The sequence below is a fragment of the Saccopteryx leptura genome, chromosome 4 (genome assembly GCF_036850995.1).
Source record: "Saccopteryx leptura isolate mSacLep1 chromosome 4, mSacLep1_pri_phased_curated, whole genome shotgun sequence".
Lineage (NCBI taxonomy): Eukaryota > Metazoa > Chordata > Mammalia > Chiroptera > Emballonuridae > Saccopteryx > Saccopteryx leptura.
This window is the reverse complement of record NC_089506.1, coordinates 28,673,232-28,688,972: the sequence shown is the minus strand read 5'-3', so window position 1 is coordinate 28,688,972 and position 15,741 is coordinate 28,673,232. Positions and strand designations below refer to the sequence as shown.

Below are 15,741 nucleotides of genomic sequence, written 5' to 3'. Positions count from 1 at the left end.
AAGGGGGTGTGAACTCCGCCACTGTGCCGTGGCTGGGCCCTTCCAGCGTACCAATGGTAAAGGGGTTCAGGAGTGGCAACTTTCACTTCTCGGCTGGTGGAGTAGATGGTGCAGTTAGCAATTCAGTTGGTTCTGTTTTTGCGCATTCAGCTATGAGTGTGTTAAACTCGGAGGCTAAGCCACTTTCCTCCTCAGTGGAGGAGGGTGAATAGGGAGGTAGGGGCTCCTCAGGGAGAGGGGTAGCTTATAATATTTTTGGAATAGGGGGAGGGTCCTTGGCGGGAGATAGCTAGTAGGGCAGGAGTGAGACTGAGTGGGAAGGTTTGCCCTTCGTGTACCTCTGCTGAACGGATGTGCTGGAGAGCTCGGACCCAAGTATCAGGGTCCCAAAGAGGCACCTCCCGAAGCCAAGGGTTGAAACCTGAGAGGATTTCCTAGAAGTACAAAGATCCTTTTCATTAACTTTAACTCACCTACTCTGTAATTGGGCATAGAGGGCTCGAGCTTGCAGGGCCCAAGAGTGAGGGAGAAGGTTTCCTATTGCAGAAGGTCACTCACCTGTCCCTTGGATGCCGGTTGGGTCCCTGTCCGGGTGCCAGTTGTGGACAAGGCCCACTCTGGAGACCAGGTTCAGTGACACAGATCCGATTTATTCAGGAAGTAAGCTAGCTTATATACACAGGTTCAGCCTATAGGGTACTACAGCGTGTCCTTCACAGCCAATGGCTGGAAAGGTCAGGGAGCTGCCTGGTTGGCACTGAGTTACTTCCTTACAGTGGCGAGCTCCCTCTTGGGTGTACCTAGGAAGGTTTCAGGTTCTGGAGTGTTCTCACAGCATTGCATCAGCCACAGCTGCTAGAAATGTGCTCTGCGCTCTACCTACAGGCTACAGCAGACCAAGTGATCCTTTGCTCAAGCCAGCAACCCTGGGCTTTAAGCCAGCGTCCTTTGGGCTCAAGCTGGTGAACCTTGCTCAATCCAGATGAGCCCGCATGCAAGGCGGCAACCTTGGGGTTTTGAACCTGGGTCCTCTGTGTCTCATTCTGACACTCTATCCACTGCTCCCCACCTAGTCAAACTACCTGGTCTTTCTTGTCTGCTTCTAGTGCTTTCCATAGCCATACAATGGTGCTTGAAGTGAGAGTTGACATGTATGTGTGGAGCAGCTCAGAGGCCATGTTTGGAGAAAATAAATCCTCCAGGGCACTGACATCCACTCGAGCCAGCTCCACATTCTGCATCATCTCTGAACCTGGGTAGGTGCTTAAGACCCAAGTCAACAGGCTCATGATCTCATTTGTTTCTAGGTCTTCCAACTAGAGGTCCTGTGCCCATGAATGCAGGGCCTTCTGGTACAGGTTCAGAAAGTTTCTGTAAACCTCATAATAAGGAAGAAAACACTTACCCATGAGGATTTTGGCAAGATGAGGTTATCCAGGAGGTACTTACTTATGATTTCCAGGTGACAGGCAACCACATCTGGCCAGGCTCCCTGGTGTTTGCCTGAGTGCCCTCAATTCTAGGCATGGTTCTGTCCAAGGTGGCAATCATTTTCTCCTTCCAATTCTTGGACCTTTTGGAAGGAACAAAGCTAGTTTGCTTTTTTTGGTCAGGTATGCACCTGCCAATTTTATTTTACCCCTTTTGATGGTCCTGACAAACAAGATCAGCAAAGTAGAGTCATGGTGGGTGGTGACCATGACCTCTGCAGCGCCATCCATAACTGCTTGGTCAGTACATGTGAGAGTCACTCCATGCTTCTGAGTAAGTATGGATGAAGGTCAAGGTGTGCACATTTCCACTTTCCATTCAGTGCTGCTCATATGTCAGCCCATCTCGGGAGCACTTCCAGTCCCTTAGCTTCTGGTAAGCCTGCAGCAGAGCTCCTTGTTTAATGAGGTCCTTGGTCTCCTCACAGTCTAGGGCACTGAAATAGTCTTGAAATTCTTCACAGTTTTAGCAAGGTGGCTGAAACAAGGCATCCTTCATGCGCTTGAGGCAGCTGACGGTGTTGATGCTCAGACTCCAGTCTTTGCTGATGTCAATGGATGCCTTTGACATCATTCAATGCATTGTGAGCCTTGATTAGGCCCATGAACACCTCATTAAACTAGATAGGGGCTTTCAATCTGGCCTCTCTTCTATAATACTGCTCCACTCTGTCCAGCTGTTTCAGGCGCTGAAGCATCCCACCATTCCTTTGGACCACTGTAGGAACAGCCTCCTGGACTGTCTCCTTCAGGGGTAAAAAAGCAAGCAGAATCTCCACACCTGCAATGCTAGGGTTATCCCTCTGTACTGACTCTGCACCTGCCTGAAAGTGTGTCCAATTTCTTGAACATGTTAATAATCACACTTACTTTAAAGTCTTTATGTTATTATATCTAGATCATCTGTGGGCTATTTCTATTTGTTTTTTATGTATTTTCTTTCAGTTTTTGTCATTTGAGTCTCTCCACTATCATTCATGGTAATTATTTACTTACTTATTTATTTATAAAGAAAAAAAATAGAGCAAAGGAGACTATCAACATTGCCATATCTTAGAAACTTGAAGAAAAGAAGGCTTGCTGGCCTATCTGGAGGCTTACTTAGGTTGCTAGAGAAAAACATACATTAAGGCAGAGATAAGATGATTCCAACCATTTTATTAAATGCTGGATCATGCGTGGGAAAAAAGTGTAGACACTCTAAATAATGCTAACTTCTGGAAGAGAGGATTAATTTTTTACTTATAAATAGTTATTGTAGGGATTGATCACTTCCATCCAGTCAACAAATGGGAGGCATCAAAGCTGATATCAGACTTTGTGAGAACTGTTCTATTTCTAGTTTGAGCTAATCTTCAAGTAGGACCTTTCAAGGCTCTTACTGAAAGCAACAGTTGTTTACCTGGGTCCATTCGTCTTGCCAGGTCTTGGGTGCCAATTTCCACCTCCCCAGCACTTGGAGTCTGGCAGGAGCTCTGCGTAGCTTTCTAGTTTCATAGCTGAGCCTTTCTTCTTAGCTTCTCAGCCTCTCACGTTCAAAGTATTAGGAATAAACAACTGCCTCTGGGTAAAGAGCAGCACAGAAAGTCATGTGCACAGTTTTCCGAGTCTCTTTCCTCCAAAACTGAGTCGCCTCAATGCCAAGCTGCCTCGATAAACTTCAACTCCAATTAGTTTTCCCTCCAGCCCCATGAGACTGCTGAAAGCTCCGTAGCCTTCAAGTTCAATGTGATCTCTTGTTTAGTACCACTTAGCACAGGAATTGGCACCTGCCTTGGGGGAAAAACAGTGTAGAACCGTGAGCTCACCTCAGTGTTTTCCTTTTCTCTTGGATCTTAGCCTTTTAGTTCTTACTGACTGTGTTTTTCTATGATTATTTCAAACAGGTATTTTAAAAAAAACTTTTATCCAGTTAAAACAATTTTTTTTTTTCTTGGCATGAGGGTTGGTCTGCTACAACTACTCCATCATAGATCTAAACAAAAATTTCAAAGCATAATAGTTTCATATGAAAATCAGAATTTTCAACTTTTCTGAAAATTTAAATAAATAAAAATTTAAAAAGTTTTTTCAAAACCCTGACAACACTAGGCCCGCCTTCTTGCTTGGAAATAAAGGCTTGAGGCAAGTAGCCCCTGTCCTTTTTTTCATTTCAGATCTATGTTTTTTCATTATCTGGATCTCTCAGGGACCCCTGAGACAAATAAATAAAATAAAATAAAATAAAAATAAAAGAGGGTCCATCATCAAGCTTTGTGTAATGCTAATACTATAAAAGGAGGGTAGAATGAGTGTTGTTTCATGGAAGTCAAGGCGAGATGATGTTTCAGGATCAACTGTGCTGAATCCTGCTGAGGCGTCAAGCCAGGCTGGTCCTACTGTACATAATTCTACTCCTCTACAGAGTCACATCCATGTCGTCGTGATCTGGGAAACAGTATTTTTTAGCAGCATACTTGGGGGGAGTTACAGGCAGGTTGGGATGGCTTACGTAGTGAATCAGAGCAGTGGTGGGATTCAGCCGGTTTGCACCGGTTCTGCAGAACCGATACCTAATTTTTTGTTGAGTTCAGGGAACCAGTTGTTATAATAGCACTTGTAGTCAAGGTTCTCTCTAAGCTGGGCCCCTGGACAGCTGCCCAATGTGGAAATCACAAATTTACATTCCTTACTCTTTTTTAACGTTCATCTGAGCAACAGCGTATTCTAAGTACCCCTAGTACTGTTCATTCCATCCATAGGTGAAAAAAAATTTGAAAGAATTATGCTTGTAATATTTACTGATTCATTTCATAAAACTCATTATACCTTTGATGAAATACTACATCTTAATTCCCTCATGTTCGTTACGTCAGTAAACAAACATATAATGTAAAGAGAAAAAGTGCCAAACAATCAGGGGTGACAACTTGTATTTTTTTTTTTGGTCAGGCATTATTTAATATTTTTTCATTAATATTTTAAGACTCTTTCTTATAACATAATCTAGTTTTGTGTACTTATTTTGATTATTCTTATTTAAGTATTAAATGCATGAAATAATAAATTACCTTTTGGTAAATCTTTTTTTTATACTTAGAATGGTCATTAGGGCAGAGAACCGGTTGTTAAGTTGTTTGAATCCCACCACTGGCTCAGAGAGGTGGGAATAAAGTAGGGAGCGTAGACAACTACCAGTTAAGAAGTCTGACAGACAGGAAGGCATGAGAGAGGGTGGCGTCAGGGGAAAGCGTGGGATTGAGTGATAAACTTAAGATACCGCCTTCTTCTCAGTGCAGGCGGCCTTTCCCCGCTCACTTGCAAGATGACATGCTGCAAAGATATTTTCTTGGAGACAAGAAAGAGTGAAAGATGGCCGGTATTTCCATATCTTCGAAAAGAAAGTAACAAGTCTTGCTGGTCTATCTGGAGGCTAATTTGAGTTGCTGGAGAACAGAGTACAGGAGGGCAGAGAAAGGGCTGACTCCAACCCTTCACCAGAGCTGAGGAGTCACTGCGTTGTCCTAAGTGATATAACAATCGGAGACAGTAGCAAAAATTTGGCCTTATTTTTCCTTTTCAAAAACAAGAGGAGGGCTGGGACATGCCCTCTTCGCTTTGGGGATCTGTTAATTGGCTCCCTAGTAAAATTACAGAAACAGTCTCTCTGATAATTATCATAAATGACAGAGACAATCGGGTTTTCCTTGTGTCGTCCCCAGGGGACTTGCAGTTAGTTTAGTCTGAATTTAGCATCAGCTGCTCAGGTTTCTTTCTTCTCAGCATGCAGGGGCTGGACTCACTTAGTGTTCCTTCAAACCTAATTAATGTTAGGGCCTTTTTTCCCCCCCGGTTCTCTCTCCCATTGCCAGCAGCCTATCCCGCCCCCCGCCTGGCCTCCTCCTCACTTCCCAGCACTCTCTGAGCACGCCAATCCAGAAGAGCAAATCAGATGGCTTTCAGAGGTTGGGCTTTTTTGAATTCTTGGCCTGGAAGAAGCAACTCCTGGCTTTGAGCTGTAAATTATTGTTCCTCCAAGAAACTGTGCACCACCTTTTATTGAACTCCAACCTTCCTTAACTTCTTTACAGTTTGAAGGTACTTAGCCTGAGGATTTTATAGTTAATTAGAAGTGTTTGGAATATAGATCTTAAATAGAAGTTAACATATCAAATAGTTAAAAGTTGGAGGAGGTAGTTTTCATTAAAACCAAACCTCCAGATCTTGTAATTTTACAGAAATCACCATATCTGTGTGCATATTTACATATGCATATGTATGCATGTATAGATGATATATACAGGGGATCCTCAGGTTACAACACAGGTCCATATCTACAATAACATTAATTTTGGTGTTAAGTCAAAACATATCCTAGCCTAAGTCACTTACATATCCTAACGTAGTTGTAAAGCCATAATCTAGAACATAAAAACACAACTAAGTCACAGGAAAAGGAAAAGGACATAGATATAGATATACTGTACTGTACACTGTACTATGTATTCTTTCACAGAGTGCAAACTAGTTCACCCACATGGTCCGTAAATATGATGCTAATGGCATAAGCTGTAAAACTCACATCTCAATTCTTTTAAGTTTTTATGAGTGTTGTAAACTTGAAACATCATATGTCCAGACTGTTGTAACCCAAGGACCCATGCATATGTAAATGTGTAATGTAAGAGTTCTATATTACATATTTTATGTATACCTGAATAATCCTTCTGATAGAGGGCATTTTTGCTATTTCTCAAAATAACAAATGGTGAGTTTTTGAGTAGAAATAGACTGGATTTGTGTTCTGGTTTCCTGTTCCAGATGATTACAATGATTACACTGGGAAATACCAAGGGTGATGTGAAATCTCTTTAGGTTTATGTTAGTTTTCTCTATTACAATTATTTCTTTAATTTGTTAAATTGAACAATTATCTCATTAATTTTTAATTTTTATTTAATTTCACATATGCATATAAAGTTATGATTCCATTTCTTTGTACTGATGTATATGTATAGCTCATTTGTTTTTATTGTGGTCAAAACATAACATAAAATTTACCATCTTAACCATTTTTAAGTATACTGTACAGATGTGTTAACTATATGCACATTTTTGTACAACAGATCTCAGATCTCTAGAATTTTTTTCATCTTGCAACACTGAAAGTCTATATTCATTGAATAACTCACTTTCCCTTCTCCCAGGCCTTTGGCAATCACCATCGTTTTTTCTGTTTGTAAGAATTTGAGTCCTGTAGATACTTCATATAAGTGGACTCTTCAGCCTTTGTCTTTTTGTGCCTGGCTTGTTTCTTTTAACTCAGCAATGTTTTCAACCAGGGTGCCATGGCAGGCACAGTTGTTTGCCTCAAGTGTTTCTAAAACATGTAATATCTGATTATTTTGTCAGGGACACTGACCTCTTTTCCCTTAGACTGTCAAATAAAATAATGATAACAGCCAACACAACAACGGCCATCCAATGTGAGCGAATCAAAATTATATCTACTTTTTTGTTAGATTAACAATAAATATATTTTTGGTGTACCGCAAAATTTAGTAATAAGTTTATGTGTGCCGTGAGATGAGAAAAATGGACAATTGTGAGTTAGCATAATGTCCTCACAGTTCATCTGTGTTGTAACATACAAAAAGATTTGCTTCTTTTTCAAGGCTGAATTATATGTCATTGTATGTATGTATTTTGATTTTGATTTGCATTTCCTTGATGACTTGTGACAGTAGTCTTTTTTTATGATTCTTAGCCATTTGCAAATGTTCATTTAAGTCCTTTGCTCATTTTCAAATGGAATTTTTTATCTTATTTGTTGAGTTGTAGAAGATCTTCAGATATTTTCTCTCATTCAGTAGGTTGCCTTTTCACTCTGTTGATTGTTTCCTTTACTGTGAAGTTTTAAAATTTGATGTAGTTCCACTTACTGTATTTATTCATGTATAAGATGCACCCTTTTTCAAAAAATTTGGGGTCTAAAAAGTAGGCGTGTCTTATACAGTGTTTGTGGCATTTCAACTGCCATAGATGAAACTGAGGACAAGGCAATATATGAAGACAGTGATTCGTCATCAGACACCGATGAGGACAAGCTAATAGATGGGAGTTTTGACAATGATGAGGAGTTGTATGAATTTTATGATGAATAAAACTTGAGCTCAATAACTTTATGTAATACATTTTTTTTTTTCAAATTTTGGGCCTCAAAATTAAGGTGCGTCTTATACAATGGAGCATCTTAAACATGGGGAATACAGTATATATTTTTGCCTTTGTTGTATGTTCTTTTAGGGACATAGCTAAGAAATCATTGCCAAATCCAATGTCATAAAGTATTTCCCCTACTTTTTTTCTAGATTTTTATTGTTTTAAGACTTACATTTAAATCTTTAATCTATTTTGAGTTAATTTTTTGTATACTATATAAGGTAAAGGTCTATTTCACTTTTTGCATGTGTATATACAGTTTTATTTTACCACCATTTGTTAAAGAAATGCTACAAAATTTAATAAATAGTCTTTTCATCATCATTTGGGTCTCAAAAGTTTGTAATACCCATTACAAAGTTTAAAATTTGACCCATGGTAGATTAACTTTTTTGTGTTGTTGTTTATTTCCAAATGTGTTGAAAAATTTTTATTTGTTGAGGTCTGGGTATTTGTTACCAGTTTTGAATTGTATTGCAATGTGGTTGGTAAAGTATCGCTTTTGATAACTTCATAAAAAATTAAAATATAACATGTGTGCTGATAAAGAATGTCCACTTGCTGCTAGTTAGGTTAGCTATCATCTATCTATCTATCTATCTATCTATCTATCTATCTATCTATCTATCATCAGTGTAACATTAATGCTGGACATGGCACTACTCCCTCCTCAGTCCCTGGAACCATGGTCACAATTCCTGGCTGCCTGCTATGGAAGAGAGAGTAAAAACACTGCAGCTAAGGTTTCACTAAGGACAAAGAAACTGTGTCATGAGATATTACCAAGGAGAAACAGAACAGAATGACATGGTCATTTCCCCAACAACCCCTGCTTGCTTGCTTGCTTGCTTGCTTGCCTGCCTGCCTGTAGACAAAGGGGTTCACTTGAGCTATTGCCCAGGGCTTAGCTATGAAAACCATGACTACCCTCAACAGAGTGCAGAGCTTCTGCAGATCTTCCACTATTGGTACTGGTTTGTATGTAAACAATAAAGGCTATGTTTGCTTCATCTGATTCTCCTTGTGGTTTCTTTGGGCTCTCACAACAACACCAGATCAATTTCCCAGGTCTGCCTCTCTTGCCTTACACTATCTAATCTCTATTTAATCAAGTTAGTCAAAACAATGTAGTTTATACTAGTTTATTTATGTACCAACTTTTCCTGCTTTATCCTCAGTTTCTGACAAAAGTATTTATATGTTAAAATTCTTCCCTATAATTGTGGATTTCTCAATTTCTTAATGTAATTTTGTCAGTTTTAGTTTTCTATATTTTAAGGCCTGTTATATGCATAAAGTTTCAAACCTCATATTGTTTGCTAGCTGAAGATTAGTGTTAGGTTATAAAATAAAATCATTTTTCTCAGATATAATTTCTGCTCTAAGGAATACTTTATCTGATACTAGCAGGGTCACTACTTTTGTCTTTATTTTTCTATGTCTCTTTTCCTTCCATTTCATATTTTCTGAAGCTTTATAATTTATATAAATAGCATATGTCTGTTTTTAAAAATCTATTCTGAAAATCTTAATCCTTAACCTAACAAATTTGATCCATTTACATTTATTTAATATATACCTATATTTATTACTAACCCTTTACTTTTTTATATGCAATTAGTTTAATTTGATTTTCTAAAAAAATATTGACTTTTTATATTGATTCAAAATTTTAAATTTTATTTTTTTGTTCCTTTACTTCTTAGTTTCTGTCAATTGATTTGGAAGTTGTATGGTCTTCCTTTTATCTTCAGACTTTATTCTTCATTTTTTTAGGTGCTCCAGTTATAAACTCTGCTTTATTCTTAAACAATGCTATGATATTACAATAATCTTACTTAATCACACCTTTTTCATATTTCTTATTTTGGAGGGGACATCTACTCCATTATCTCCCCATCTGAAAATTGAATTATTGATATATTGGACTTTTTCATTCTTTCCTCTATATCTTAACATCTCTTTTATATTTTTCACATTATTTATCTCTCCATTTTACATGTTAAGTCAATTCTTCAGATTATCTGTATTTATTTCTCAACCTCCACATTAAAATTTTAATTTAATCAACTATTTCTAGAAGTTTTGATTTTTTAAAACTCTGCCTGCTCATTTTTTCAAAGTATTATATTCTCTGTTATGACTTGTAATCATACTTTTAAAACTTTTCATCATTTTAAATGTATTCATTTTATGGTCTTTTCCAGGTTGTCTTAATATCCAAAATCTGGGGTCATGTTAACCTTCTTGTCTCATTTGTCTGGTGATTTTCACTTAAAAAGATCATTTCATTTCCCTTCTAAGTTTTTATGGGCTTATTGTCTGTTTTAAAAAGTATTATTGGCCCTGGCCAGTTGGCTCAGCGGTAGAGCGTCGGCCTAGCATGCGGAGGACCCGGGTTGGATTCCCGGCCAGGGCACACAGGAGAAGCGCCCATTTGCTTCTCCACCCCTCCGCCGCGCTTTCCTCTCTGTCTCTCTCTTCCCCTCCCGCAGCCAAGGCTCCATTGGAGCAAAGATGGCCCGGGCGCTGGGGATGGCTCTGTGGCCTCTGCCTCAGGTGCTAGACTGGCTCTGGTCGCAACATGGCGATGCCCAGGATGGGCAGAGCATCGCCCCCTGGTGGGCAGAGCGTCGCCCCATGGTGGGTGTGCCGGGTGGATCCCGGTCGGGCGCATGCGGGAGTCTGTCTGACTGTCTCTCCCTGTTTCCAGCTTCAGAAAAATGAAAAACAAATAAATAAATAAAATAAAATAAAATAAAATAAAATAAAAAGCATTATTATTTGGCTCTTATCCAATTTTCAAGGGGTTATAGGATCAAAAAAATCTTTAATTTTTTTTTCTTTTTATAGTTATTGAAATTACTGGGGTGACAGTGCTTAATAGAAGCATATAGGTTTCAGGTGTACAATTCTGTAATACATCATCTGTATATTGTACTGTGTATTTACCACCTCAAGTCAAGTTTTCTTCCATCTCCATTTATGCCCACTTTATTCTCTCCTACCTCCCCACTTTCTTTCCATCTTAAAATCATCATACTGTTGTCTATGAGGTTTATTTTATTTTATTGTTTTGCTAAATCCCTTCAGTTTTTTCACCAGCCCCTGAACTCCCTCCTCTTTACAGCTGTCAATCTGTTTTCTGTATCTATAAGTCTGTATCTGTTTCTGTTTGTTAGTTTTCTTTATTCATTAGAGTCTACATATACAGTATAGGTGAATGGTATTTGTCTTTCTCTGGCTATCTTATTTCACTTAGCACAATAGTCTCCAGGTCCATCCAAGCTGTTGCAAAAGGTAAGATTTCCTTCTTTTTTTATGGCTAAGTAGTATTCTGTTGTGTAAATATACTGCAGTTTTTTTATCCACTCATCTAATAATGCGCACTTGTGCTGCTTCCAAATCTTAGCTGTTGTAAATAACTCTGTAATGTATACAGGGGTGCATATATTCTTTTGAATTAGTGTTTTGGCCTTCTTCAGATATATTCTCATCAGTAGAGATTAAAAATTTTTTAAAAATTCCTAGTCTACATATTGTTTACAAACTGAAATTGCTTGCATGTTTTTTTCTTGTCTTCATATCAGTTCTTCTATTAATATGAATTGAACAAGCCTTATGAATTTTGTATCCACTATATTGTCAAACAATATAGTGTTGTGACTTGTATTACTATGCTGCTTTCTATAAGTAATGAATTTGGTCTGAAATTAAAGAATCACTTGACAGCGGAGTCTAGGGGTACTCTAACAATTTTATTTATCCATACTGGCAGTGTGAGAGCTCACACACTGGCTAAAATTGCCTATACCTCAATATTTCTTTAGTCATGGTTCTGGTATGTATTTCAATAAAATACTGAATAATAATGAATTTCTTATTCCAATTTCTCTGCTGTGTTGAAATGAGGTTTAACTCTGGAGAACTAAGGTTAAGATGCTAAACAGATTGGCCAATATGCATACAGAAGTGGATTTTTGTGTTTTGAGTATATGTAGGGCTCCTCCATACTTTCTCAGAAGAATTTAGTTTCTGCTAAACCTGCTTCTCTGTGTATAAAATGGCTCAAGGAATGGGGGAAAAGAATGGTATTGTCTTTGCAGTAGATGTCAGCAGCATGTCGTTCTAGGACATGGACCATTATCCCTTCCTTCCCTAAAGAAAAGTCTTCCATTCAAGAGCATCCAGCTCCTCAGCTATTGATAGTGGGATAAAGTGGTCAAAACTGAGCACACTATATATATATATATTTTTTTTTTCTGAAGTTGGAAACGGGGAGGCAGTCAGACAGACCCCCGCATGCACCCGACCGGGATCCACCCGGCATGCCCACCAGGGGACAATGCTCTGCCCATCTGGGGCGTTGCTCTGTTGTAACCAGAGCCATTCTAGCACCTGAGGCAGAGGCCATAGAGCCATCCTTAGCACTCGGGCCAACTTTGCTCCAATGGAGCCTCAGCTGCGGAAGGGGAAGAGAGAGACAGAGAGGAAGGAGAGGGAGAGGGGTGGAGAAGCAGATGGGCGTTTCTCCTGTGTGCCCTGGCCGGGAATTGAACCCAGGACTCCTGCATGGCAGGCTGACACTCTACCACTGAGCCAACCGGCCAGGGCCCCACTATATATTTTATTTTAGAAATTAGGATTTGAAATTCAGAGACAGGGCAGTTAAATATTTCATGCATCTATAATTCTACTTATAAATTTAAAATTGCAGAAAGTATACTCTACCATATATGAGTAAAGAAAAAGATGAAGAATACAGGTAAGCTTAGAAAAGAAAAAGAAATTATTTCTTTGCTCTCTGACAACTTTCCTTACAATCACTGTTTTCTATATAGATTAAGTTGATTTCATTACAACCTAAACTTAACCAATATATTTCCTTTAAATGAAAATTTTTTGTTGTTTTATTTCTTGTATTTGTGCTCTTGAAGGCATAATGTGTACAAGTGCTGGAGTCAGATACATGATGATTTGATCACTTATTAGTTAAGTACAATAATTAAGACACAGTCATACTAAAATTTGTTGTTTATCTGAAATTTAAATTTAACTGAATATGCTTTATTTGGCAACTCTATTTGTGACATAGTTTCTTCCTTTGTAAAATATAGGCAATAATACCAAATCAGAAAAGATGTTGTAAAAAAAAAATGTCAAAGACATAATAAACACTATGTAAAACCATTTATGAGAAATATGGTTTCTTATTCTTTCCTCTTCCCTTCTACGTATGTGGTGTCTATATAACCCAAGAAGACATTGTTTATGAAACTCCTCATTATAAGATCACCAGTTGGGAGTAAATGCTTCCTGGATATGCTTAACTTTTGTTTCCTATGTTTTGTTTCCTATGTTAACAGATTAATATCTAGATCAAATGACATAATTGATGATGAGGTTTTATGGAGCAGTGGATTGGTTCTTTTTGGAATATGGGGAAATGTTTTATAATTTTTATGCTATATTTTTTTATTCTTGATTCTGGGAGGTTACATATTTCAATCTACTTGACTTGACTTAGGCACCCCATCCCAAGATACTTGAATATTTATTCTTGTGCTAGGCATATACTTAGGTCTTAGTTTTATATAAATCAGTTTCCAGTTCAAACTGGCATCTCTCCACATGGTCTTTCTCACCTCCTACAGAGAGTGATGAAGAAAGAAAAAGCATGAGAAAAAAAAGAGAAGATGATAATATATTAGTTTACTATTTGCCTGTCTGAGGGAAAGAATGGAACTTTCATGATTTGGGGGCTCTTTATTTCTTGTCTCCTGTGTCTAAGTCTTTTTTATTTCTGTTTTGATCACTTATCATATATTCTCTGACTGGAGGAAACTCGACATGCTATAGGACTGCTTTAACACAGCTCAGATTAACATTTTCTTCTCAAAGGACACAGAACAATTACTTCTCCTTACAGAGACATTTTTTATAGAAGATATGTCTTTATTTATCGTGCCAGAATCAGTAGGATTGGATCAGCCCTTTGCTTCTTCCCCTTTGCTTGCTTGTCAACCACTAAGCAATGCAAATGACATGCTTTCATTTTTAGTTTCCCTGTTCAAAGATGACATCTCTGGAGATGCCTTGTAAGTAGTGAGCTAGAAGGTTGTGGAGACCGTCAGCAGGTCTAGAATGAATACATACTGTCACTCTCCATAGAGGGCTCCTTCATGTCTTCTTTTCCATTTTTCCTCACAGTTTCACCTTGATGTGTCTGGACTGATAGTTCATCATTCTGAGTCAAAATGGATTGCTTAGAAATACTAAAGGAGTTAGCTTTTGACTTCAAAATACAGTCTGGTATATTCATTGGCTGTGTTGTCCTCTGGCCAACTGGGTCAATTGTGGGAGGACAATTTATGTGTGCAGGTGCCTCTGGTGTCACTGGCATTATATTTGTAATTTCATAAGAACCTTGATATGCAAGACTATCATTTTTATAATAAATGTTGAAAGGGATGGCACAAAACACAAGATCTGAGTGCAGCAGCTTAAATTCATTGGCTGGCCGGGTGATCACAAACCTGTAAGAAAAGGCAAAGATGAGTCTGAGCCTCTGCAGCTGGGCCAGCATGGCTATAGGCATTGCCCAAAATAGGGCAGTCATTTTGCGGGTCAGGAGATTTTCTTTTTTACTTTGTTTCATTATTGTTGTTGTTTGTTTTGTTTTGAGAATAACAAGTGTCTCTGGCATAGTGCAATAGGAGAGGTCCTAGACTAGAAACTGGGAGACTAGCTTTAACCCTGCCTCTGACTCTAACCATCTTTATGCATGGCATATCCCTTCTCTGTGCCTTGCTTTTCTCATTATTTTAATAGGAGAGGGATAGGGCTGTAGTTTGGACTGATATATCTCTAAAGACCTTTCTGATCCCAGGTTCTTTCCTTTTAATATCCACTACAGCAATGAATTCAACCGGCACAATACTGAGCACTTAGCCAAGCTTTATCAAAACTGGACCATCATTAGACCCTGGCCGGTTGGCTCAGTGGTAGAGCGTCGGCCTGGCGTGCAGAAGTCCTGGCCAGGGCACACAGAAGAAGCGCCCATCTGCTTCTCCACCCCTCCCCCTCTCCTTCCTCTCTGTCTCTCTCTTCCCCTCCCGCAGCGAGGCTCCATTGGAGCAAAGATGGCCCGGGCGCTGGGGATGGCTCCTTGGCCTCTGCCCCAGGCCCTAGAGTGGTTCTGGTCGTGACAGAGCGACGCCCCAGAGGGGCAGAGCATCGCCCCCTGGTGGGCAGAACGTCACCCCCTGGTGGGCGTGCCAGGTGGATCCTGGTCGGGCGCATGCGGGAGTCTGTCTGACTGTCTCTCCCCGTTTCCAGCTTCAGAAAAATACAAAAAACAAAACAAAACAAAACAAAAAACTGGACCATTACATGCAAATTCCAAATACTTCCATTCTGGTTTAAGCTTACCCTAATACATATCTAACCAACTTTCTCATAGAACGTAGTTTAGTCAATGAAGAAAAGAAACAAAATTTTGTATTTGAAACCTTGACTGGCAAGTAAATAGTGAACGTCGATGAGTCTTAAAGAACCCCCTGAGCCTGGACCTGCATGGAAAGAATATAGGGAGCAAGGATGCCTCACACAGTATCAGGCACATAGCAAATCCTCAATAAATGTGAGTTACATTAATTAATACACCAGTCCTCCTGTCAGAACCCTGAGACAGAATAAACATTCATGACTTTCAGCCTGCGTTTATTCATCGGTGCCTCAAAAAATCACCTCTCCTTTCCTAAACACCAATCTTATTGCAACACTGACTTTATTTTACTGAATAATCTTCCCACTTTTATCTCTCCCACTGAGTCCCCTATAACTTCTATAATATTCTAAACAAGACCTACTATCATCACATACTCCCTTTAAAACAGAAGTCTCATTTCTTTTTCTGAGGTCCTCTCAAGTATGGGCTGTCCTTTTTCCCAATTACCATGCTCCACAGGTTTTCCAGAAGTGTCAGGGGAAGGGGATGAAGCTCAGGCATTGAAAGAGAGAGGGAGAGAGAGAGAGACAGAGAGAGAGA

The 15,741-nt window shown here is 39.0% G+C and overlaps 1 protein-coding gene, 1 non-coding gene and 1 pseudogene across 2 annotated transcripts in view; all 3 read right to left on the bottom strand.

Annotated features, from left to right (window-relative positions):
• Nucleotides 1–82: 82 nt before the first annotated feature.
• On the bottom strand, nucleotides 83–3,906 carry LOC136404127 (exocyst complex component 3-like; annotated as a pseudogene).
• Nucleotides 3,907–4,007: 101 nt separating this feature from the next.
• Nucleotides 4,008–15,741, bottom strand: part of KCNU1 (potassium calcium-activated channel subfamily U member 1) — a 136,367-nt gene continuing 124,633 nt past the window's right edge. The window contains exons 29-31 of the mRNA XM_066383593.1: nucleotides 13,848–14,227; nucleotides 4,750–4,993; nucleotides 4,008–4,125 (exon numbers count right to left, since the gene is read on the bottom strand). Of these exons, the coding sequence (XP_066239690.1) occupies nucleotides 4,008–4,125; nucleotides 4,750–4,993; nucleotides 13,848–14,227 (742 nt within the window). The remainder of the gene's footprint in view (nucleotides 4,126–4,749; nucleotides 4,994–13,847; nucleotides 14,228–15,741) is intronic.
• Nucleotides 12,230–12,305, bottom strand: TRNAG-GCC (transfer RNA glycine (anticodon GCC)). The gene has a single exon. It is a non-coding gene; the product is annotated as a tRNA-Gly (tRNA).